The sequence below is a fragment of the Epinephelus moara genome, chromosome 17 (genome assembly GCF_006386435.1).
Source record: "Epinephelus moara isolate mb chromosome 17, YSFRI_EMoa_1.0, whole genome shotgun sequence".
NCBI classification, from domain to species: domain Eukaryota; kingdom Metazoa; phylum Chordata; class Actinopteri; order Perciformes; family Serranidae; genus Epinephelus; species Epinephelus moara.
In genome coordinates, this window is record NC_065522.1 from 14,075,207 (window position 1) to 14,098,760 (window position 23,554).

General features: G+C 41.7%; 1 protein-coding gene across 6 annotated transcripts in view; it reads right to left on the reverse strand.

Annotated features, from left to right (window-relative positions):
* Positions 1-876: 876 nt before the first annotated feature.
* The window catches only part of LOC126403943 (multiple PDZ domain protein), a 59,481-nt gene continuing 36,803 nt past the window's right edge, over positions 877-23,554 (reverse strand). For 5 of the 6 annotated variants that reach the window (XM_050066811.1, XM_050066810.1, XM_050066807.1 and 2 more), the window contains 20 exons: positions 20,539-20,601; positions 18,815-19,001; positions 17,626-17,822; positions 17,351-17,442; positions 15,095-15,173; positions 14,640-14,708; positions 13,134-13,229; positions 12,973-13,047; positions 12,632-12,827; positions 12,400-12,545; positions 11,619-11,702; positions 10,387-10,580; positions 7,014-7,161; positions 6,821-6,907; positions 5,768-5,864; positions 5,515-5,678; positions 4,586-4,690; positions 4,191-4,285; positions 3,970-4,093; positions 877-3,886 (listed from right to left, as the gene is read on the reverse strand). In XM_050066811.1, coding sequence (XP_049922768.1) covers positions 3,740-3,886; positions 3,970-4,093; positions 4,191-4,285; positions 4,586-4,690; positions 5,515-5,678; positions 5,768-5,864; positions 6,821-6,907; positions 7,014-7,161; positions 10,387-10,580; positions 11,619-11,702; positions 12,400-12,545; positions 12,632-12,827; positions 12,973-13,047; positions 13,134-13,229; positions 14,640-14,708; positions 15,095-15,173; positions 17,351-17,442; positions 17,626-17,822; positions 18,815-19,001; positions 20,539-20,601 — 2,445 coding nt within the window. In that variant the 3' untranslated portion in view covers positions 877-3,739. The remainder of the gene's footprint in view (positions 3,887-3,969; positions 4,094-4,190; positions 4,286-4,585; positions 4,691-5,514; positions 5,679-5,767; positions 5,865-6,820; positions 6,908-7,013; positions 7,162-10,386; positions 10,581-11,618; positions 11,703-12,399; positions 12,546-12,631; positions 12,828-12,972; positions 13,048-13,133; positions 13,230-14,639; positions 14,709-15,094; positions 15,174-17,350; positions 17,443-17,625; positions 17,823-18,814; positions 19,002-20,538; positions 20,602-23,554) is intronic. The other variant, XM_050066808.1, reaches the window with a different exon arrangement.

Consider the following 23,554-nt stretch of genomic DNA (forward strand, 5'->3'; position numbering starts at 1 on the left):
ACCAGCGTCTCCTGAACCTGGAGGGAGGCTGGGTAACCTTTAAACCCACCGGGACCATTAAAACAACAGGTGCTTGAGGCAAGCTCAGCTGTCGAGTGCTGGCGGTAGCAACCTTGCAGTTTAGCTAGCAGCAGCTGCGGCTAACTGTGTTGACCTCAGGGTGAAGAAGTCACCCAACAGTTGGCAATATACTTCTACTGTAAAAGAGTGTTACTCTTACAGCCCACTGAATCTGAACCGACCCCAGGCTTCATTAGAGAAAGGGCTTCAGAGGTCCTGCGTGACTCGTGTGATTAATTGGTAGCCCACATGTTTGCTGTAAAGCGACTTAAGAAATGAACTTCAAGTACAGGACTCCACACAAAGGGTGTGACAGGCTGTGAAGCAGCTGTGCTTGCCAGTGTACAGACAGATGGGATGCCATATTTTAATGGAGCGCTCCGGCTCTCTCTATCCAGGCTTTATTGAGTCTCAAGTGACAACAGAGAGTCTATTCAAGCAAGTCCACACGTGCTGTTCCATATCATCCCATATCTATAAATCTTTTTGCATTTAATTTCAACACGTTTGAGCTTCTGACTTTCAACCATTTGCCTCTCATTTAAATGTGACCTCCTGCAACAGTGAATTGCTTTTATCACCTGGCTGGAAAATGTATTCATGTGATGTATGGCAGATGTGATGTATATACTGTACAATAACCCAAGTGTTCAGTGAGGAGCAGTTAGATTGAGTAACAGCTAGCGCACTTGGAGAGCTGCCCTACGTTTCATGCTCGGCTATTATTCATTTAATAACATTATATTTTTATATTTAAGTTTATCGTCACTCTGCAGAGTTTTCTGGGTGGATTTATTTATGAAAATGCAAAGGCGATTGAATCCAAAGGTCACTTTTATTTAATTCAGTGTGAATAGATTCAATACTGTCACACTGACAGTGCTAGAGACACATATTTAAGGTGATAAGACAGAGAACAGACAACTCCCCCATAAACTAGACCACACAACACATGCCTAATGGCTTCAGAAACTACACACTCCATGACTTTGTTTTGGGTAAACAGTAAGGTTGATATGAGCTCAGGTCCTTTATATAATCATTTGACAAGTTAAACACTTCAGAAGAACCACTTATCCACTCCAACATAGATAGCAGGTCGTTTGCTTTTCTGTGCACATTAATTAATACTTAAAAAAAAAAAAATCCGAATACTGACATAATACCTTACATATCGGCTTTAGCAGCACTATATTTCAGTGAGTTGGTCACACACACACACACACACACACTCACGCACACACAGTTCCTCATCTTGTCAAATGTGCACTCAAAGCACGCTTCTTCGTTTAAGGATTTCACATCTTTCTGTGTATTTACAATATCAGACTTCTGGCCAGCAGCATTTCAAAATGCTCTATTGGCCACTTCTGCTAAAACAACAGTGACTTCATGATAAGTTGATTAACACCAGTTACAGTAGCATCAACCTTTTAGGAAAATCAGCATGATGAATTGCCAACAGCAGTGCAACATAAAAGACGAATAATGCTATTATCAGCTAATATAGCCATTAGCTAAATTCTGCTAATCTGTTAATTGCCTCACGGGTGTTTTCATGCTGTTTCATGCTCTGAATTTATTGGGAGGTCACCCCTATAAGTGGACCCCAGACTGTAAAGAACCTTGAAAAATAGGCCTCTCCTCTGTAGAAATATTCTGATATTGCTCTAGGGTTCTCTCTGTTGTAAAATACTTGTGTAAATAATGATCTTATAGTCCATTCATTTCAATACAGGAAACCGCAAAATACTTGAATCACTATGTTCAGTGAATACTTCAATCCAGAGCAATGGAATATAAGTCAGATGAGATAGCTAATGATGTGTTCACACAAAACACAAAGCAAAGTTTCACCTCACACTACTCCCTGAATATGGCTGCTGAAGTGTTTTTTGGGCTGTTTCACAAATGGCAAATTCGCCCTCAAGAGTTGTGCTAACATTTGTGCTACTAACTGGGGAAGGCAGCTAACGGCTAACTTGGTTCGTAGTTAAGTAAAACCAATAGTTGAACAATCACGAAACAACTCTAATTAGGCTACTTAGAGCATTAGCATGAGTAGTCCCACGGCTTCACTCACTTCAGCAGGATTTATACTTTCGAGTCAAATCAACTCCGTAACTACGGCGTAGGTCTGCGTTGACGTAGACACAGTACCTATGCCGTATCCTACGATGTGAATCTCCCCAGAAATGTAACTACACGTCACAGCGAGGCAGACCTCCTGTCTATTTTTGTAAGCTGAAACCATTTCCCTCAGTCGAAACGAAACTTTTATTTACTTTGCTTTCACAGATAAGAAACAATAAATGTGTGAATACAATGAAGCCTCCACAGAAGTAGCATTTTAAGTCTTGTGTGTGATTTATCCTGGCTTCATATGACTAGAGGAAATCTCCGCTTGTCAAGCCATAGGATTGTGCTAGTAATGTTAGCATGGTACATTTGTTTGGAAAGCGCATTTAGTATAAGACAGTTGTTTTGTTGGTGAACCTTGAGAGTTGTAATGGAGCCAAACTTTGTAACGTTACCATTGTTAAATGTTGCTGTTGTCCCTGGCTTCCCATGGGAAAAGTCCGCTAGCCACTAGGCTAATTTATACAATGTAAAATACCATAGGCTTCAGCTAAAAACATTAGCATGTTGTATTTGTGGGGGAAATGTGTCCAGATAAAGACAAGTGCTTTGTCTGTGAATGCTGCGAGTTATAGTGAAGCTGATTTGTGTACTTGTGTTTGAAATTGTCTCTATTAAGCCATGTTTAATGTGTGTTTTGAATCAACTAAACTTTACAGCACATCATAGAAAGTATAAATGCTTACAATGGCATAAGCTCTGCATAGAGCTGACACACAAGTATAAATCCCACTTTATCTTCAAGCTCTCTTCTGTCTCTGTAAGGTTCTGACATTGAGTGGTAGAGTGGGTGCCAACAGACGGCAACAATAAGTTTGTTCTCCATTTCATGTCAGGAAAATTTCAACAAGATCTCACCCCTAGTAGGCTTTTGCATCATTGCATCACACAAATTTCTTGTGTAAGTTTAAAAATTTCAGCTTGTGCAAATACCCAAATTTTGCATGTTCTCATCACGTCATTTGCGTTGCCCAGCACAAACTCCTGTCTATTCATGTTTCTGCATTAAGTTTGTATGTGATGTCGCTGCACGAAAAACTTGCTTAACATTTGGTGTGAACACATCATACTATCCTACTATTTACAACCTCTTGGAGATTCATGTAACAACAAATTAAAACTGTATGGCAAACTATAAATTCATACTTCATTTCTACTCTACATATTATTTTGAGAGCAATTGAGGTGACAGTGAAAAGCTCTTTTAGCTTTAGTTATCACGACATACATGAGTCTACTTACTGCAGACTTCCGTGCATCACAGTGTTCAAAGTTACATTGAGCAATAAACTTCTTCATGATTATCAGTAAATAGTTGTTCCTATTTCAGTGTGCATATTTTCACAGATGAACATCTGCTGACATTCACACAATCTTCCAGTTGCGAAATATTGCGGGTTCGACTTCTACTGCTAGACATGACATCACACCTGCGAGGTGTGTTGCTATTTTAAAGTTTGTCGTTATAGAAGTGGATTAACTTTGCGTGTGATAAGAAGTTTTGGAAAAGTAGTGAAGATAAATTTGTGCAATTGTGAGTCTATGAAAGCACAGTGAGCGTGACAGTTCCTTTGGTCCTCTTCAGGATGCCGACAGCTTCTTCATGAGTGACGCCCTCCAGGGTCTGCCCGTTAACCGCCATTATCTGGTCCCCTCGCTTCAGGCGTCCATCCTCTGCTGCTGCTCCCTGAACATGTGCAAATAGAGTTTCATTAACACCAGGCAATTTGTTAATTCTGCAAATGTTAAATGAAGAAATTTGCCAATTACCTTTCCAAAAACAGTTTTAACATAGATGGGCAAGTCTCCATGGGGGCTGCCATACCCTCCAACTATACTGAAACCCAGTCCGTCTGGTCCTCTTTCAAGATTTATAGTCTTATACTGAGGTGGGCTGATGGAAACATGGATACAGTTCAGAAAGACAGTTTGGTTGCACCTGCTATTACAACATAGCAAAATCGTCTTCCTGTGTAATAACTAGTTCATACCCAAGGTCATCCTGGAAGATGCAGCTGGGTGTCAGACTTGCAGCTGCCTGCTCCTGAGAGGGACCCGTCACGGTGGTGTCGCCGCCCGCTACCACCTACAGACGCATTAAAACATATACACACTTTATTTTTTTATTGACAGACTTGCAAGATAAAGACTGATAGCATAGTGGCAGTGCTGCATGAGAGAGTTTTATAGTACTTCAAAGTCTGCCGCTCGTAGCTTTCGACTGTTCTTTTCAGGTGGAAACTTTGTACGCAGATAAAGAATAAAGAACGTATTTAACTGGAGATTATCTAACTGTGTCTGTAGGTTTATCTAATTAGAGCAGAGAGGGTGAGAGAACAAGTGTGTGTGTGTGTGTGTGTGTGTGTGTGTGTGTGTGGTTTGAGACCTGCAGCTGTATTGTGCCTGTGGCGTTCTTGAGCAGAGTGACAGCCTGTGAGTGGGTCATGCCTTCAGCAGAGGTCCCACAGATACTGACAATGCGGTCCCCGATCTGGAAAAGTGAGAGTTTAGCACAATTTAAAAGGATGCATGAGAGGGGAAAAAAATAACTTGGCACATTCAGCAGTGAAGCTGTTTTTTCCATGTTTATGACACATCAGTGTTTGGGTTGGAAACAATGTTAACAACAATGGAAATATGACAAAACTTTGCTCTGTGACCTATTTTGTAGAATGAACACTCAAATGTTTTCTTATTCCCTAAAACTGGTATGAATATGTATCACAACAAGGGTACCGCTTTTTAGAACCGTGCAGAAGTGCTGTTATGTGATTTCTATGATTTCAGTGTTACTTGACAGAAGTCTCAGCATGATACCAGGATGTGGCTGATACTATTTGAAAATTTAATTCACCACGCCACACAAAAGCAAAACTATTCAGTTGAGTAATTTCATTATGTTGCGTTCTCATCTCTCACTCTGGCTGAAAAAAGATAAAGCAGCATGAATATACTATTCAAGATTTGCCCCTATTCATTTCAATGAGCTCTTATGTTGGCTCACTGATCTGAATGTAGGAGTGGGAGATTTATTATCTGTGTTTGCAATGGCTATTGTCCTCCTCCGGTCTGTGTCACACAGAGCTACAATTGTCAGTTTCTCTGTCATTTAACTGCGAAGGTCACTGCTTAAGGCTGTCGGCTCTTGACCTTTGGGAGCCACAAACTGAGTAAAGTGAGTGGGAATACGATCGCCGTACATAATTAAGATTCACATTAAATCCCACACAAGAATTACTGGCATGCAAATTCTTAGTTTTGTATTCTGCTGGTCGCTGAGTAAAGGTTACTGAGAGGGAGGTGTAAATCTGGTACCTTGAGCTTCTGGGTGTGAGCGGCCAGGCCGACAGGATTCATCATGGCGATAAAGATGGGGATATCACCCAAAGGGCTGCCCACACCCCCTGCTATACTGATCCCCAAAGAATCATTGGGACCTTTCGTGAACTCAACTGTTCTGGTGTCCTGCTGCTCCGGAGCTGTAAAGACGTGCAAAATTATACAATGCTTTGGCCACCAATTTTTTTTTTTGTGTGTGTGTGTGTTGTTATGAATTAATATCACTTACCATCAGGACTCCTACTTCGTTTTTCGGGATCACTGGGAAGGTTCCCAGAGTCCAAGCATGACTGAGAGGCCACCTTGGTGCTGCCTGATTCACTCATCTGAAACAAAGACATTCAGTGTCGGTTCTTCCTTTGTTTTGTTGATTTGTCAGTGTATTTTCAATGAGACATTAAAGGGATAGTTTGGATTTTTCAAAGTGGGGTTGTATGAGGTACTTATCCATATTCAGGGTATTACATACAGGAGATGTTGCTTGGCACGCCCCTAGTTTGAGAAAACGGCAGGAGTACTGACACGAAAGCTAAAGAATGCACTGCTGTAGAGAGAGGCAGAATCAAAACGCATTTTAGCCACCCAAAAAAATCAGTTACAGTTTAAGTGTATGCTATATTGAAAATATTTTCACTGCTTTACATTGCTGCAGACAGCCCTTACTGGCAGGGAAGCCATTAACAGCTTCAGTTCCCCATCAATGCTCTTGTCAAAGCCACCAAACTCCATTGAGAAAATGAGTAATTTTAGCTCCCTGAACACAGGAGCTGCTGGGCTACCACTGCCACGATCAGTTAGTTTGTACATGTTATTGTGTGACTTTGGTGAATCTGATCTGACAACTTTAAATGCCAAAGTCACAGAATAACACAAACAAACTCACCGATCGAGGCAGCAGTAGCCCAGCAGCTCCTGTGTTCAGTGATGTTAAATTACTAGTTTTCTCAATGGAGTCTGGCTTTGAGGAGAGCGACATAACAGCTTCAGTTCCCCGTCGGAAATCGTTGTCAGATGGCAAGGTGAAGAGCTGCAAATATTCTAAATATAGCATACACTTAAAGTGATATTGAATTTTATAGATGGCTAAAATACATTTTGTTGCTGACCCTCCTAAGCAGTACCTTAGCTTATGTGGTGGTACCTCTCCAAACTGGGGGCATGCCGACTGACATTTACTGCAGGTAATACACTGACTATGAGTAAGTACCTAATACAACCCCACTTCAAAAGATCTGATCTATCCCTTTAAATGTTATCTTTCAAAGATGTGAAATCACAGTACCTGACTACTTTGAGACAGCCTTCTTTCCGAGTGGAAGGGGCCTGCCTTAAACCTCCCTACTTCCATTTTTATAGGCCCCACGCAGCACTAAAACACAAGGTACGTTATTTTTAATATAGTCATCCAAGGCAGTTTAAAGCAGATGTGCCATTCACTAACTATGTCCTTCTGAGGGCCAGTGCGATAGATGTACCTTGAGTAGTGCAGCCACGGCCTCCTGTGTAGTCGACCTGACATCCTCACCATTGACTGACAGGATCTGGTCGCCCTGCATGAGTCGGCCATCAGTGTCAACCAAACCTCCTTTCACAATGTCGGACACAAACACTCCCGTGTCATTCCTGGTAGGACAGTTGAAAGAAATAACCGTGAAATAGCAGTTCACCTTGACTGTATCACACTGCTGACTTCTTTTGATTCAGCACTTTCACATTTTTCCAGTGGACCTCTGCACAAATGTGGCTTGTGCTCCTTGGGAAGCGGCAGACAAACAGCTGCTAAGATGGAATACTTAATAGCAAAGAGTGTGTTTACCCCCCAACGGTGCCCTCAAAAGATGTGTTTTCCATCTCGAATCCAGCGTATGCTTACTGTGAACATGTTGCAGTCAGACACAAAAGTGAGAAGCTTGGAAAACACTTCTTTTAATGACTTCACCTGACTCACACTTACTTCATGTCCTCTAAAAAGTGTATTGGCGAGAGTTCTAAGAATCATCCTTCACCAAAAAGATGCTAAGGAGATATGAAGCCTTTATGAGAGGCATGTGTTGAGGCTTGTTTGCTTGACTGACGGGTGTCTACACCTACCACAGCCAGCTATAGCGACTGCCACCTGCTTGTCCCTCCTCAGCCTCTCCAAGGCTTTCCCTCCTTTTGACCCAGTTTAGGTTTTGAGGCTCTATTATCTGCCAAAAAAGCAGTGAGTGGTAAACCCAAGCTTAAAAACATCCTTTCACGAACCATTTGGTATTGTCACAGGAAAATACAGCATGCCCTTGTTTGTCTAAAGCTAACAGTCCCAAAATCTGCGCTAGCTCTGAGCACTGACCTCTGGGAAATTAAGTTAACTGCAGAGACCTGTGTGTTTCCAAAAAGCACATCTCCGCTGTTGGCCTTGCATATCCGAAGTGCAAATCTCCACGTGGATAAAACTACCACGAGCAGAAGCTGTGAAGCAAGGCAACTTGATCATACAATCCCCAGTGCCAGAGACACTTGGCTGTCACAGCTCCTCACCACTAACTGCTAGCTTGCACTTTCCGTTTTAGCCCAGGATTTTAGGTTGTCTGTTATGTTGCTGCCTTTTCCATCCTCCTGAACTTTGCAGTTGTTTTTTCCACTTGTGCAGCAAAACCGCTCTGACAGAGGCAAAGATTTACAACTGCATTTAAAGTTGATCTACATACTGCTGTCCAAGCTGTTCAACCCATGACCCCAACTTTTACCCTGCAGCTGGCTCGGATGTTACTGAATTTTGTATTTTTCTTTTTTGTAATGCACAAACATTTGCACACTTGGACAAACCCAAACACTTATACACACATACAATCAGCAGTGCATATGCACGTGTGGTCTGCAGCCATTCCTGAGGGTTATCCCAGAGGTGAGATCAATCACCACTCTCTACACACCTGACTGTTAAAAACTGTCAGCATGTGGACCAGCAGACCTTGTCCCACATGAGTCTTAACCCATAAATGCTCCATCGAGAATAGAAGCCTGAGTTAAGTTTATGTAAGACGGGCTACAATTTGTCAGCCCACGTTCCTTGTAAGACTTGTAAATCTTCAGTCACGGGTCTAATGGGAACAAAAAGCAGCAACATTCCCAGATACAGCCAACAGTCACTGGCAACACACCGCAGTCATGATCACTACTAGTGCCGCTAGAAATGAGCCGCCCAGCCAGGCAAATAAACAATTATTCAACCATAAAATAAGATTTATAGACATCATTTTGTTGTGATTTTTCACAGTTAAGTGTGACAGTACAGAGTGTTTTTTTTCTATTGTGCTTATTTTATTTTTACTGATGCTAAAAAAATAAATAAATAAATAAAAAAAAAAAAGAAGAATTAGCTATGCCTGGTGCAAACCAGTCAAGTTGCAGTTACAGTTTGCATCCATGTCTGTGAAAACATGAATGCCTCGCATATATCTTCCCCCCGGCGGCACAGACGATCTCTAAAGGTGGAAACCCAAAATTAGTGTCACCAATTCAATCTGACCAAAGGTCTCCCCTCCTCTTCCAGAATTACGATGTTGAATAATGGCCAGAAAAGTGTTTTTTTCCGGAATATCATAATGTCCCAGTGAAGCTGACCTTTGACCTTTTTGATATAGAATGTCATCACTTAATTATTTTACACTATTAGTTATTTTGTGAAATTTTGTCATAATTAGTGTATGTTGACTGTTGAGTGTGAGTTATGGCCAAAAACATGTCATGTGAGGTCACAGTGACCTTGACCTTAGACCTTAAACCACCAAATTCTAATCAGCTCATCCTTGAGTCCAAGTGGACATTTGTGCCAAATTTAAAAAACAAAAACAAATTAAAAATCGTGAAGGTGTTTCTGAGATACTGTGTTTATGAGAATGAGTCGAAGAATCGATACAGCATAGTATCGCAACATTTTTGTGTGGCAATATTGTATCGTGCCAAGTATTGATTTTTTTAATTATATGAATTATTAATATTAAAATTCAAAGAAAACTTTAGTCAGCCTACTAGAAAAATATAATCAGTTGCTTTTTCAGTCCTACAGATACAGTTTTCTGTTGTAAAAAAAATGGCTTAAATGAGATAAACAGACTGAAGACTTTATTTTGTTAGGTAAAACGGAGTTTTCCTTTGGGGACATAATTCAGAGTTGAAAAAGGTAATAAATCACAATATATCGCACCATATTTTATCTCAATACTCAGCTCATCGCAACATATTTGCATCGTAATAATACGATACGATACGTAATAATCCCACCCCTAATATCTACAGGTTAACACCAAATATAATACTTTACTATTTTAATTACACCTAGTTGTGTTGAGGGCTCCATAAGCACAAGGCCCAAAAACAAATACAGGGTAGCAAGTCATGACTATACAGTTGGCGATTTATTATCTATTGGAAGATCTCAAAACTCTTTTTTTAAGCCTGCTGTGTTTTAAGTGTGAATAAGCTCTCTATCATCTAACTCTCTATATACTACACCCTGTCTAAATATACAAGCCTTTTAAAAATGATTACCTCTGATCCCGTGATCTGCATTAAAAAAAAAAGATCATACAGTTACTGTCAAACTGTGCTGACTCTCAGATTATTTGCTATTGATTATATTACCGATACCATTCTATATCTAGTTATTTATATCTGTAGTCCCACTTTTGGGGTTTATTTGCTCTAATGCCTGAGCTATTTATTTCTACTTGTACTATTAATTGTACATGAGGGTTTACCAAGCTTCCTAATATGCTACCTTTTTTTTGTGACCTCCAAAAGCAGCGTAATAATAAATTCCATGCTTAACATTATGCAGTACTACTAATAACAAATGTCTGTCACCTCCTCCCTACGATGCTCAGGCCTAGGCCCTGGCCAGGCTGCTTGTGAAGCTCCACAGTGAACGAGTCCCACAGATCTTCCTCCTTGTACTGCGTCTCGTCCCTGAAGACCGTCAGACGCACTCTCTGCGGTGTCTGCCGCAGCACATTGATGGCTTCGTCATGACTGGCTGCGCGCAGGTCGATGCCGTTCACCTGTGACGAGAGAGAAGGAGGTTAGTATACACTTTATCTGAGGTTCATTTTAAATGTATAAAAACAGAAATGTTTGGGCCAATTTCCATTTTAGGGCATTCTGCAAAACAGCAAAGCCCTTTCCTTCCGTCTCTGATATAAAATGAATGCAGCAGAGGGCTGTAAAAAGTGCTAACAGCCTAATTTAACGCTAAAGCAGAATTTTCCCCTACCCACTGAGATCACATTTCTTCTTTAGAAACCCAAACTGCTGAGCTATCTGAACACTGGATCATAATATAAAAATATTACAACACTAAAATCTAACTAGAGGGAAGCAGCCTTCCCACAAAAGTCTGTGAGACCCTTGAGTGGTCAGTTGATGTCGAAACTTCTTTTACCACATTAAAGTGGGGGAAATAGCCCATTAGCTTCTGCCATGGACATGCAAAGGATTTTTCCCATCGCAGCTAATAGCATTGCTGTGGACTGGGAAACCGCTCTTTTCACTTTTCCTCTCTGACCCTGTTTTCTAAACACAACGGCTTGGCTCGGGGACAGAAATGAATAGCAGAGGGCAATTAAGTCATAAGGGTGTGTGTATGTGTGCGTGCATGCATGTGTGCCTCTGATTCAGGTCTACTGATTTGAGCTACCATAACAAAACTCCTGGGCTCCACCCCTGCCCTCCCTCTGTGACAAAGTATGAGGTCAGATGGAGGGCAAATCCAAGTTGAGCTGGGATACTTAACTTACTCTCCACGTAATACGTACAGGGTTCATACTAGTTGGTGCTTTCCTCTCACTTTTTTTCTGGGAATCACTCACAAACAGCAATAAGTCTTTTGGTTTGAGTGTTTTGTTGCCAGATAATGATATAACTTTTATATATGTGAGACATATATCAACATATTTATCACACTGTTTGATACTCGACTGAACCTGGGAGCCAAAGCTTTGATGTTATGTCTCCTCAGGCAGCCACGTCTCAGTTATTGCAATGCGTTCAGCCTCTTTTTAATCTAGGTCATGCGAGATGCTCATTATACTGCACCGCACCTCTAGGATTTGGTCTCCTGCCCAAAGCCTGCCATCTTTCGAGGCTGCCCCTTCTTCATAAACTTCATGGATAATGATGGCCCCCTGGAGAGACGGAGAAAAAAGACAGTAAATAAGTCCAGAGCAGGAGGAGAAGGTGAACGGGAACTGACAGAGACGAAATGAGAGACGTGATGATTTATTTGGAGGAAATGAGAGGGAAACAGGACAGCAAATAGCGGAGGAAAAATACAGACTGTATTAAAGGAGAGAACAATTTAAAAAATTTTGCATTTGACAGCAGACTGACGTTATTTTGGATTCTCATTCTGTGAGTGTACGTTCCCTGACTTCCAGTGTGCTTTCTCTGCGCTCCAGTGTGAGTGTCATTTGGGGTTCAGAGGTTACATTCCTGGGCTGGATATTGTCTGCTGCGGCCGAGGCCAGACAAAGAGCTGCTCCCCCAAGCCTGACTGAGCAGACAGAATAGATGGGCCGAGGAGAGGACGGGAGGAGGAGGAAGGCTGTGACAACATCATTTCCTACATTCCTGAGCCGCCATGGCTATTTCCAACCTGGGTCGCACCACCACCAAAGATTCTCAGTGGGTGGCACGTTGGTTGGTAACTTTAAAGTACAGTCATGTAACTTTTTAAAGTTATTACAAGATTAAAGTATATTTCAGATTGTAAAAAGTGCAAATACTTATTTAATAACCTTATTTGTATCGTTAAATGAGTTATAGAAAAGTCAGATACAGCCTCATTAGCAGACTGTAGTCCATATTATTTTCAGTCCCTACCAGCAGGGTGTCACAGCCTCCCACGATGCTGAGCCCCAAGCCCGTGCGGCCCTTGGAGATGTCAATGGTGGTCTCACAGCCGGGGATGATGGGACAGGTCGCAGGGTCACAGGCCAGAGTGGAAGGGGTGGATGAGCGGCTTGGACCTAAAACAGAGGAAGCATAGAGTAAGCCGATTGATCCATTGTTTATCTTCCTGAATAAGAAGTAAAACGTCTTTAAATGGTCTTACCAGCAACTGCGTCCGGCTCTGGTTGACTCAGGGTAGCTGTGGCAGCAACAGGCATGCTAGGTAGGCTGGCAAGGGCGTCATCCGAGCAGTCCCCATCTTGGCTGGATGACTGGGGAAAGGAGAAGGAGGAGTGGGTCTCATTTGTAGAGAACGTTAGCTTCACTGGACCTTTGGCTTTTCTCAGTAGAGAATTGACCTAAAACACAGTAGGATTACTAATCAGACTCCAGCTTTACATCGTGACTAGTGTTGCTTTCTACGTAATTCTTACAAAGAAGAAAACTTAGGCAGATACTTGTCTTTATATGAGACATCATATGATGATTGCAGTGACACTGTACCTTTTTCACAGTGTAGCCGAGCACTGATTCACCATTCACAGCTAACAGTTTGTCCCCTGGTTTCATGCAGCACTCCTGCACACAGCAGATCACAGTTTTGTTAGCAACCAACTTTATAATTTACACAAACCATTAGCTGCAGTATATAATACAGTGCATACTTTGCCCGTGTGTCCTTTCACTTCAGATATACTCTGAATCTCAACTCCAGTCTCAGTGTTCCCCTCCACAAAGGAGATGCCAAGTCCTCCGTCCTCCTATTGAAGCAAGCGCATAGATGGGATTTAAATTGGTACCTTTTGGTACGGTGCATCCGAACATAGCATGCAGACTGACAGATATAGCTTTAACATGTGCTACTGTGTAATAAAAGAGCACCACCAGTTACCAAAAACCAGTATTACTGATGACAGTTGTTTCCAGAAAGATAATAAGCCCCAGCTTCACCTTAGATCCATCACACCTCTGATCTTTTGTTCCTAGTGGGGTATTTTCTTAAAGGGTCAGTTCACTGGAATCACAAATGATCTCTTGTTGTATGTGGTGATGATGTTTTCAGTTTAACGGGTAAGGTTTTGAGATACAGAGGGAGCTGATCTGGAAGGCGAAGCTTTCGATTTACTGGTCCATCTACATCCCAACCCTCACCTATGGTCATGAGCTCCATCTACATCCCAACCCTCACCTATGGTCATGAGCTCTGGGTAGTGACCAAAAGAATGAGATACAAGCTGCCAAAATGAGTTTCCTCCATGGGGTGGCTGGACTCAGCCTTAGAGATAGGATAAGGGGCTCGGACATCGAGAGGGAGCTCAGAGTATAGCCGCTGCTCCTTCGTTGTCGAAAGGGGTCAGTTGAGGTGGTTCGGGCATCTGATCAGGATGTTTGGGGCACGGGCCACTGGTAGGAGGCCCCGGGGCAGACCCAGAACGCGCTGGAGTGATTACATATCTCATCTGACCTGGGAACGCCTTGGGGTCCCCCAGGAGGGGCTGGAAAGAGTTGCTAGAGAGAGGGATGTCTGGGGCGCTTTGCTTGGCCTGCTGACCCTGCGACCTGGCCTTGGATAAGCGGATGAAAATGGATGGATGGATGGTTTTGAGATATCCTTACAGTGAGATCTTTGTAATATGACGGAGCTGAAAGGTTGCTGTTATTGGTGGTCAAAGAATGACATTTAAAACAATCTCTCAAGAATCCGATCACTTTACTGTAGAGCAGTTTTTAGTAGGAACTTTTCACTGGTAGGGATATTTGTCAATGCTTGACACGTTAAAAGTTTGGCAGATAAACCTGAAAACATCTCCAGGCTATAAAATAGACACCACAAGGGGTAAAAATCTGTTCCTCTTTTTATTATTGGGTGAACTGAGCCTTTATGTCCCTTTGGAACTGCTCTTCTCCCATTCACGTGTTGAATTGTTTAAGCGCTGTTTTTATTTGACAATTTTCTGTCTCTTTTCTCTTCCCTGGCAGCTTGTCAGACTCGACTGCTCCTATGTGCTCCCTTTCTCTTTCTCTGTCATACTCCATTAACTTTTTTGTGTCTACCTTCCTCATTATGGCGTTGCTTCCAAGACTTCCTCTCTATTATTATCTTTATTTTGGTATTCGAAAGGAACAGGGTTGTCCTATGCATGTGTATTGGGTGGTCCAGTGTATCTCACCTTCAGCTTTATGCTGTGATGCACATATTTTGACGTTTCGGCGTCGCCGTTAGCAGCAGTTGTTTCTATCTGTGAGGAAACAGTAGTAATAGTTGGTACAATATGAAGTAAACAAACTTGTGTTCGTGTCTGTTGGTTAGTAGGAGTACAGTGCCGAGTGTGATTGTGGTTTCTGGTTGTCTTGGGAGTTGCACACAGGCATGGGAGGTTGGGAACTCCAGGACCACACAAAAAGACTTTTAGGAGCAAACATACATGTAAACAATTCAGTAGCATGACACAGTGTAAAAACCTAATTACACAAGGGTAGAGTCAAAGTACTAATAATGGTTTGGGTGTGAGTTTTAATAGCTTGTTATTGAGCTGGAATGTCACTCCCCAAAAAGTTTTTCTGGCGTAGCGTTTGTGCATGTGTGCGACTCGTGTTACGTGTGTGGCCACGAGCGCAGACGTACCTCAGCGTGGGGCTCCACTGTGTCTCCCTCGGGTTCTCTCACAGGTCCCACAGCCATCTGGTTCAGCGCCTCCGTGTTCCTGTTCCAAAGAGTCATAACTCACGTAAATCGTCGCTCCTCTGCTTCGTGACAGCGGAGCCATGATTTACGTGGGCTGATCACAGTGTCTCTTTCAGGGGGGAGGGGTCAGGAAAGGGATGTGAGTTAAGTAGAAGGTTAAGTAGTGTGATCTTGGCAAGGGCTGTTTGAGGAAGGGTCAAGGGTCAAATGTGTCTGACTTGGTCTTCTGTGCCAATATTCCAGCTGCTATGTCACAATTCCATACTGCATACTGAGCTCAATAGCATTTACACGCCATACTAATCTTGATAGGATAGGGGAGACAGGGTTGGTTGTCACATTTATCACGTCTCCTTCCCAAGAGGGTGCTACTACAAACTGTTGGTATTGAATTATTCAGAATTGGGGTCAGAGTTCACCTACAAAGTCATTTCAGGAGTAAGACACTTGACACTGAGGTGAGATGACTTTCAGTGTTTTTGTAAAAATGTAAATAGCCATCTTTTGTGTGTTTCTCTTCTAGGCTTTCACACAGTGGGTTTATAAAAAGACATTATAACCATAACTAAAAAGTAAAAAGAGAGAGCTACAGGTTAGTTTTTTCTCAGTAGGGCCACGACATGTGGTTGTTAGATTGGTCGTTAGCAGAGAATCCTAGCTGGGGATACTTTTCACATACTCTGGCAGTAATCACATGCATTGCTCTTTTTAATTGGCAAATCACATTCAGGGCACCCTACTTAAACTGCTCTGGCCTGCCTACTGTTGCTGCTTCCTCTGCAAGCTGTTTTGCAACCCGCCTCCACCCCAGCTCCTCCTCGTTGTGTCTGACTTATCAATATCATTTCTGCCTGTCACTGACGCTGCTCTGTTTTGTTTCTGGGGGGTCTTTGCTGCTGCTCTCCCTGCATTAGGCTTTCCATGTAGGCACATGGAAGGGCAGGGAGGCTTGCTCTCTCTGCCTTGGGCTTTCTGCATAGGCCTAGGAAAGGCAGAGAGGCCCCAGAACAGAGCCATACCGCCAAATATAATACGGCAAATGGAAAAAAGGTTTTCTTTGACTAAAGTGGTCCTAGGTGAGATAAGCTTGACATCAAAAAGGGAGTCTACTGAGGAAACAGTCTTTGAGGGATTCAAATGAGTGACAAAAGTAACAGCCAACCCTGTTCTCCCCTACTGTTTTTGTGTTTAGTGTATAAGAAGTAAGCATTTGCTGTTTTTTTTTTTTTTTAAAAAAAGTAATATTTATTTTTTAAATATATATTCTAGGTGTTTTGGGAGCTTTTTCACCACCGTCAATACTAGTTTTAATTATTTGCAGCTATTAGGAGCTTTTCCATTTCCTTTGTGCATTGCATTGTGGGAGAATAGTATACATTCTCAAAGTTTTGATGATTGATTGCCAATTTAGTGAGCCAATTTAGCAAGTGATTGAGGGCCACACAGGTAATCTCAGTTCCACATTAAACTGCAAAATTGTCCACTGAAATGAGAACTTTTACCAGCAGCACTAGGACTGATGAAACAGCATAATTGCCATGACACTTGCAAGGTGCCAGTGTTTGCCATACAACCACCAGCTTTTTGCAAGTTGTCATTCCTGTTTAGACAGATGCTTGTGCTTAGTGTACTGACTGTAAGTTTTCATAAGGACAGTGGATGATTACAATATAATGCATGCATTTGGTGTGATGTTTAGGGGCAGCGCAAAATGTTTCTGAGGGCTGTGGACCGCACTTGATGGTGTGCATACTGGCATACTTAACTGTCCACATCACATGGACAAAACCTGTTTAGAACTAGTATGTAGTGCAGATTTGGCGAACTCCTGTAGTCAAATGTTACCTTGATTTTGTGGTTTTAAAACCCCTTTTTACATACACTTTGACAAATGCATACAAAATTAATAAATGACTGAAAAAACTGTGGTTTCAGCTAATAAACATGCTTCTTCTTGTCTGATGTGCACGAGTCTGTTAGTAACCACTGAATATGGATGGCAGTACTTCACCTTCAAGTGCATCCCTCTGTTGAATTACAATGGCTCCCTCTATTGAATTTTGAATAACATTACACTAGACTTGAACTTTTTCAGGTCAGTTTTCATTATATGCAGTCCGGCAATGAAATGCAGTTGCTGTTGCCATGGAAATTTATTCATAGAGGCTTCAAAAGGAAGAAGAAGTGTTTTCATACCTGACAAAGATGATTTTGACTTTAGATGGAGAGCTCTTGATTATGGAGGATGCATTCTGGTGACTGTGGCCGTAAAGGACTTGCCCGTTGATCTGACAGGATACAAAAATATTAAATTAAACACACTTTTTCCCCCAAAAGAAATATGTCACAAAACACGACCAAAAACATAAAACAGTTAGGTTTAAATTCTATAACTTTAGGGAGTCACATATCCAGCTAACTTTGTTTATGAACCCACAAGAGTTTAGAGCCAAAATCAATACACATCTTACCTCCAGCAGCTCATCCCCCACCACCATACGTCCGTCCCTGTTGGCCGCCCCGTTGGGGTCTATTCCCACCACGAACACACTCATGCGAGAGCGGTCCCTGTTCCCCGCCAGGCTGAGGCCCAGTCCTGTCTTGCCTTTCTCCAGCTCAATCATGTGTAGGACACCCGGCAGGCTGCCATATCGCTGGATTATGTTCTCTGAAAGAGGCAGGAGAAGTCGTGGCAGACAGATGTAAGCTGACAATACTGCTGAATAGTGCCAAATACATCTTGAGCCTGGGCCTCCGTATCAGTTTGTGTCGTGTTGCTCAAATGAAGAAGGCAGGTGTTAGGACTGGGTGAGACAAAAAGTCTGTGAGTGGCACAAAAAGTAAAAGTTCCAAATGTCAGACAGCTGAGTTTCTATCTCTTTGTCTCAATCTTGTGCCCATTGTTATCCCTCCCCTTCTCACTCCAGCCCCATCTCTCTCTCTCCACCTCTCCTGTCTCTGGTGTGTTAGATAGCCCCTGTTCAGACCAATGGGCTCCTGTTGTTCTGGGCTCCCTGCCACTGTTGGACCATCAGTCCTGTACTAATCTCCACAACTCACCTCCCCGGGCCTACCCTCATCAATCTTATCCCCGCAGGATAGGAGCACTCTCTCACACACACACATTCACCACAGTCCCAGGTGTTTGGAGGCTGGAAGTCTGTCCTTTATGCTTGTTGCCTGAGTTGAATGCGACTGGCTGTGACCTGTTCTCCTTGAAGCTTCGACTTCATCCTACAGTTGACATTAAAGCATCTGCAGGATGTTAATAGCTTAATTGGGACATTGAGTCCTTCAAGTTTTGCTGAGGTACAACCACCTCAAGCATGTGAATCAGTACTCTTTTATTGCACTCTAGATTAATTTATAAGTAGTCAAAAAACAAAATGTACCTTGGAGGACCTCTAGTGGCAGTTAGGTGATAAAGCATGCCAAAGAATGTCAGAATATGCTTTCTTTCTCCATCAAGTGATTCTGTGTAAGTGAGTGTATGTCTCTATATTCACACCAATGATTCACACAAACCAGGATTTACTTAGGATAGGCCAGTGTTAAATAAAATAAACCAGTTACAAAAAAATTAACAAAACAGGCAATTGTATTGTTGTTCCTAACAGAATATATAATTATAACCCGAGAAAAAAGACAAACTGAACTCACTCCAGTTGTATCCAAACTCATCCTCCGCCTCCTCCTCCTCCTCCTCCTCCACCTCTTCCTCTGCCTCAGCAGGTCTGCCAGGAATCTCTGTCAGCGTGTCTGTATCAGTCTCTCCCACATGGGGCACCACTGGCAGGGGGAGGACAGCACTGGTGGGAGATGCCTTTGCCGCTTCACGCTTCACCGGCTGTCACGCCGCAGATGGAGTTGGAAAATAGTTTATTAGCGAAAGGTAAAGAGAAAGGAGAAGGTTTCATCTTTGCACTTCAGTCTGAATCAACTTGTATGAGGTTTACAGAGAGAAGAAGGCTCGTGAGCGCTGTTGAAGCCATATGCTTGGTTTGCATAACAGCTTCATCCATTGTGGCAGGATTTGTTAGTTTTAGGCTGAGAAATGATAATGTGATGTGGCTCCATAGATGCCACAGGCTCAAATCAGCATTAGTATAATCAGCCTACTAAAGCTACAGCCTTATAATATATAGTAAAATTATGCTTACTGAGTCAGAAATGCTACATTTAATTGCCATTTATTACTGCTGTGATACAGTGACTGTATATAAAGATGGATGCCACGTCACCTCCTACCACTGTGCAAAAATGAAGCCAAAATATCCTGGATACAGCTACTGCCATCTTGCGCTTGTGATGTCATTTGGAGCCAGAGTCTGCACCGTAGTGATGTCAGCGGTATCGAGTTCCCACCCATACACCCATCCAACCAATTGTGAACAGCGCCACTGATCACAAGCGCACCAATTGGCGTACAATCATGTCACTGAACCCCCTTTTTATAGCATCAAAAAACAAATTAAAACCAAAGTTATCAGAAAAAAATTACGTATATTAGCTTGACAACTACCTAACACGTCAGTAACATGGAAGGGGTGGGTTTTACGACCCATAGTGCAGCCAGCTACCAGGAGGCGTTTGAGATATTTGGCTCCACCTTTAGGGATCTGTCATGTTGTCCATCTTTATATACAGTCTATGCTGTAATTACTTATTAAATTAGTACTTCAAATCAAGTATTCACCCATGAGATGTGCACTTACCTGAAAACTAGATCAACACATCATACTTTTAATTATTTTAATTCTTGTTTAAAAGCAAAATCTGTGTACAAACAAGATATCACGCTGTGATCCATTAAAGTGAGTACCAATTTTAAAAGGAAATGGCTAAAATCAAAACACAGAAAGGACAAAACATTCTGATTTCACAAACTGCACAAGGAATTCAGATGGAGGAGATGTTAGGACGTGTTTGAGTGTATGCATGTACAGCATGTTGGAATATATTCAACACACAAAGTGCATTGTGGTACATCAACACATCTGTACAAGCATAGGCAGAAAGGGGAGAGTGGAAAGCACAACACAGAGACCCACAAACCTTAAACGGGGTAGGAGTGAAAGGGTTAGTTGGGGAGAGGCGGAGGAAAAGTCTACTGTGACTGTAACCCTCCTACAGAGAAGAGACAAAGGGCAACAACTTTAGAAGACAGCACATTTCTGACAGACACCTCTATCTATTGACAGGCATACGCCAGTGTTGCGTTTGACAACATATTGAGTTCACGATGAAAAGTTGAACACATCTACGTTTAGTATTTCAAACCTGGTCTCTAGTGCAGTGAGCATTACTTTCCTACAGTTGAATGTGGAGCAAACATATATAAAAAAGATAGGAGTTGTCAGTGGAGGGTAATTGCAAACACCAACCTTGTCCTTGCTGTCCCTTGTCATAGCTGCAGCTCTGTCCTCACTGGAGTCTGTTACTGATGACTGCAGTGTATGAGACAGACATGAAGGTAAATCACTCCACTCTACATCACACACTCACAATAAGGAATTTCAAATTAATTTGTGTCACGTATGGAGAGCAAATTTATAACATTCACTTCAATGTCATCATACAGTGCATGATACTATATCACATTGTAATTCCATTATTATTAATAAGTTCATACAAAGTTACGAGTGTCCTGCATGACTAAAATCAGGACCATATGCTGTATCATGAAAAACAATGTTTATAAATGCTACTACTGAAAAAAGCTCACATTTCTTAAATAAAGAAAAACTTATTTTCTTAAGCAAACTTGAAGCTTGGCAAAACCAGACTCAGAGCAACAGGAAAGCACACAAACACACTCAGCCACGCCAAAACATTGATGTGTTGAGTGAAAAAGCCAATCCAGCGCTACATGTCTATCCAAGCTTGACCATTTCTTCCCAATGATCGAGCATAAAAGGTTTTGCCAGAAAGTCTGGCATTTAAAAAAAAAAAAAAGAAAGAAAGATATTGCAGTTTACAGTTCTTCACATAATAGTATTTGTGTTGAGTGCCGACTGTCTTATCAACTTGTCTTCTTTACGTTGGCAGCGAGACACTCAGGACAATGTTTGAGGGATAATTGGGAGAAATTGGGCCCCTCAAAGCCGCGGACAGGAGGAAAATAAAATGCACTTATAGTAAAAGCCTCGACTGTGATTTAACTTCTTGTTTGGTGCGACAGAAGGACGCAGCAAAGCACAGAAGGAGAGATATAAATAAGGCAGCATATGTTAACAGATGAGGGAAAAGTATAGATTCAAAATAGTCACACACACAAGTAGGACATAAAGTTTAGGATAATAATTTTCATGTCTGACAGCAGAGGTTTACCATAAAGGGAAATAAAGGTCACGTTATATAACTTGGCTGCACAATATGAGGAAGATATGCAGTACATGATAATGTTGCATATTGCAATAACAGTATTACTTAAAATAAACAGATTTAAAGTGTACTAATTCTTCTGCTACTTTCAGTATACTGCTGAGATATAGCCAATAACTTGTTGAATTGAAATACAAGAATTACCGCCTTGCAGTTGTATGCCTTCGCAAACCAGTCAAGTTGCAGTTTCAGATCCATGTCTGTCCAGACTTGTATAAAGCCTTGACAGTTGACAACAGTTCAAATATGGATGTTGCTTCAAAGAAGCTACATATTCTAAAATATGGAATGTCTATACACGTAACATCTGTACCCAAGATAAGTGTAACCAATTCAGTGTCAGACCAAAAATCTCCCCTTCTGTTCCAGAGATATGATGTTGAAGAATGACGACAAAAGTGTGACTAAAGAACATTTGATGTTTGTTTGTTTGATGTTTGATTTGATGTTGGTGTTACTACAGAACATTTGATGTCACAGTGAAGTTGACCTTTGACATTTTGGATATAACGTCATAACTCAATCATTTTATTCTACTAGACATTTGTATCAAATTTATCAAATAATTAGCGAATGTCTTCTTGGGGAAAAAAAAAAGAAAAAAAAAAAAGTGTGAGGTCACAGTTACCGTGACCTTTGACCAACAAATTCAAACCACTTCATCGTCCAAGTGGAGGTTTGTGCCAAGTTTGAGGAAATCCCCTCAAGGTCCTCTTAAAGGGATAGTGAACCCAAAAATGAAAATTCAGCCACCTAATGGAAGCTTGCAGCGCCCCAGATTCAAACATCCAAAGACATATAATTGAAACCACAAAATATCTCCATACTGCTCGTCCGTAGTGATCCAGGTGTCCTGAAGCCCCTACATAAAAAATTGTTTGGAAAAACATTATTTGAATGGACGAGCAGTATGGAGATATTTTGTGGTTTCAATTATGTGTTTTTGGACGTTTGAACCTGGGGCGCCGTAAGCCTCCATTAGGTGGAGTTTTGTTGCTACCCCCTCTCCCCTTGGATCTCCGCAAGTGTTGTGAGGACTCTAAAACTTCACCTGAGCCTCCATCGGCATATGGGTGAGTAGATAATGGCTGAATTTTCATTTTTGGGTGCACTATCCCTTTAAGATATCCTATTCCTGAGCACTAGACAAATGCAAGGTCATAGTAACTTTGACCATCAAAATCTAAAGTCCAAATGGACGTTTGTGCCAAATTTGAGGAATTCCCTCATGGCCATCATGAGATATTGCCTTCACGAAAATGAGGCAGTTTAGGTCACAGTGACCTTGACCTTTGAATTTTTGGCCATCAAATTCAAATCAGTTCATCTTTGAGTTCAAGTGGACGTTTGTGCCAAACATGAGGAAATCCCCTCAAGGCCTTCTTAAGATATTGTGTTCACAAGAGTTAGACAGATGAAAGATCACAGTAACTTTGACCACCAAAATCCGATCAGTTCATCATTGAGTCCAAATGGACATTTATGCCAAATTTAAGGAATCCCCTAATGGCCATTTTGAGAGATTGCCTTCACGAAGAGGCAGTTGAATTCACAGTGACTTTGACCTTTGACTTTTGACCATCAAATTCTAATCAAGTCATCTTTGAGTGCCAAATTTGAAGAAGGGTTCCCTCAAGGCATTCTTGAGATATACTGAATAAATTGTGAACTGACCAAAAAAAGGCACAAATAAAAAAAGAATGACAGCTACAGTTTAAAGTGCATTTTGTTTCAATTAACCAAAAAAGATCCCTGAGTGCAATGTCATAGTCTTTTGCAGTGTGTTTATTGCGCAAATTGAAATCGCAATGACAGTATGATATATTGCGCAGCCCTTGTTTTAGTGCAACACATGGCTATCTTGACACTGAAATGCCCTAATGTGGTAAACCTGCATGCAGACTGATAATGAATAATTAAACCAAGACTCCACACAGACACACAAATGCTTTCTTTCATTCTTCACGCATGTCATGCAGCTCATTATTGACACAATTTCAAAAAGTCAAGGGGTCA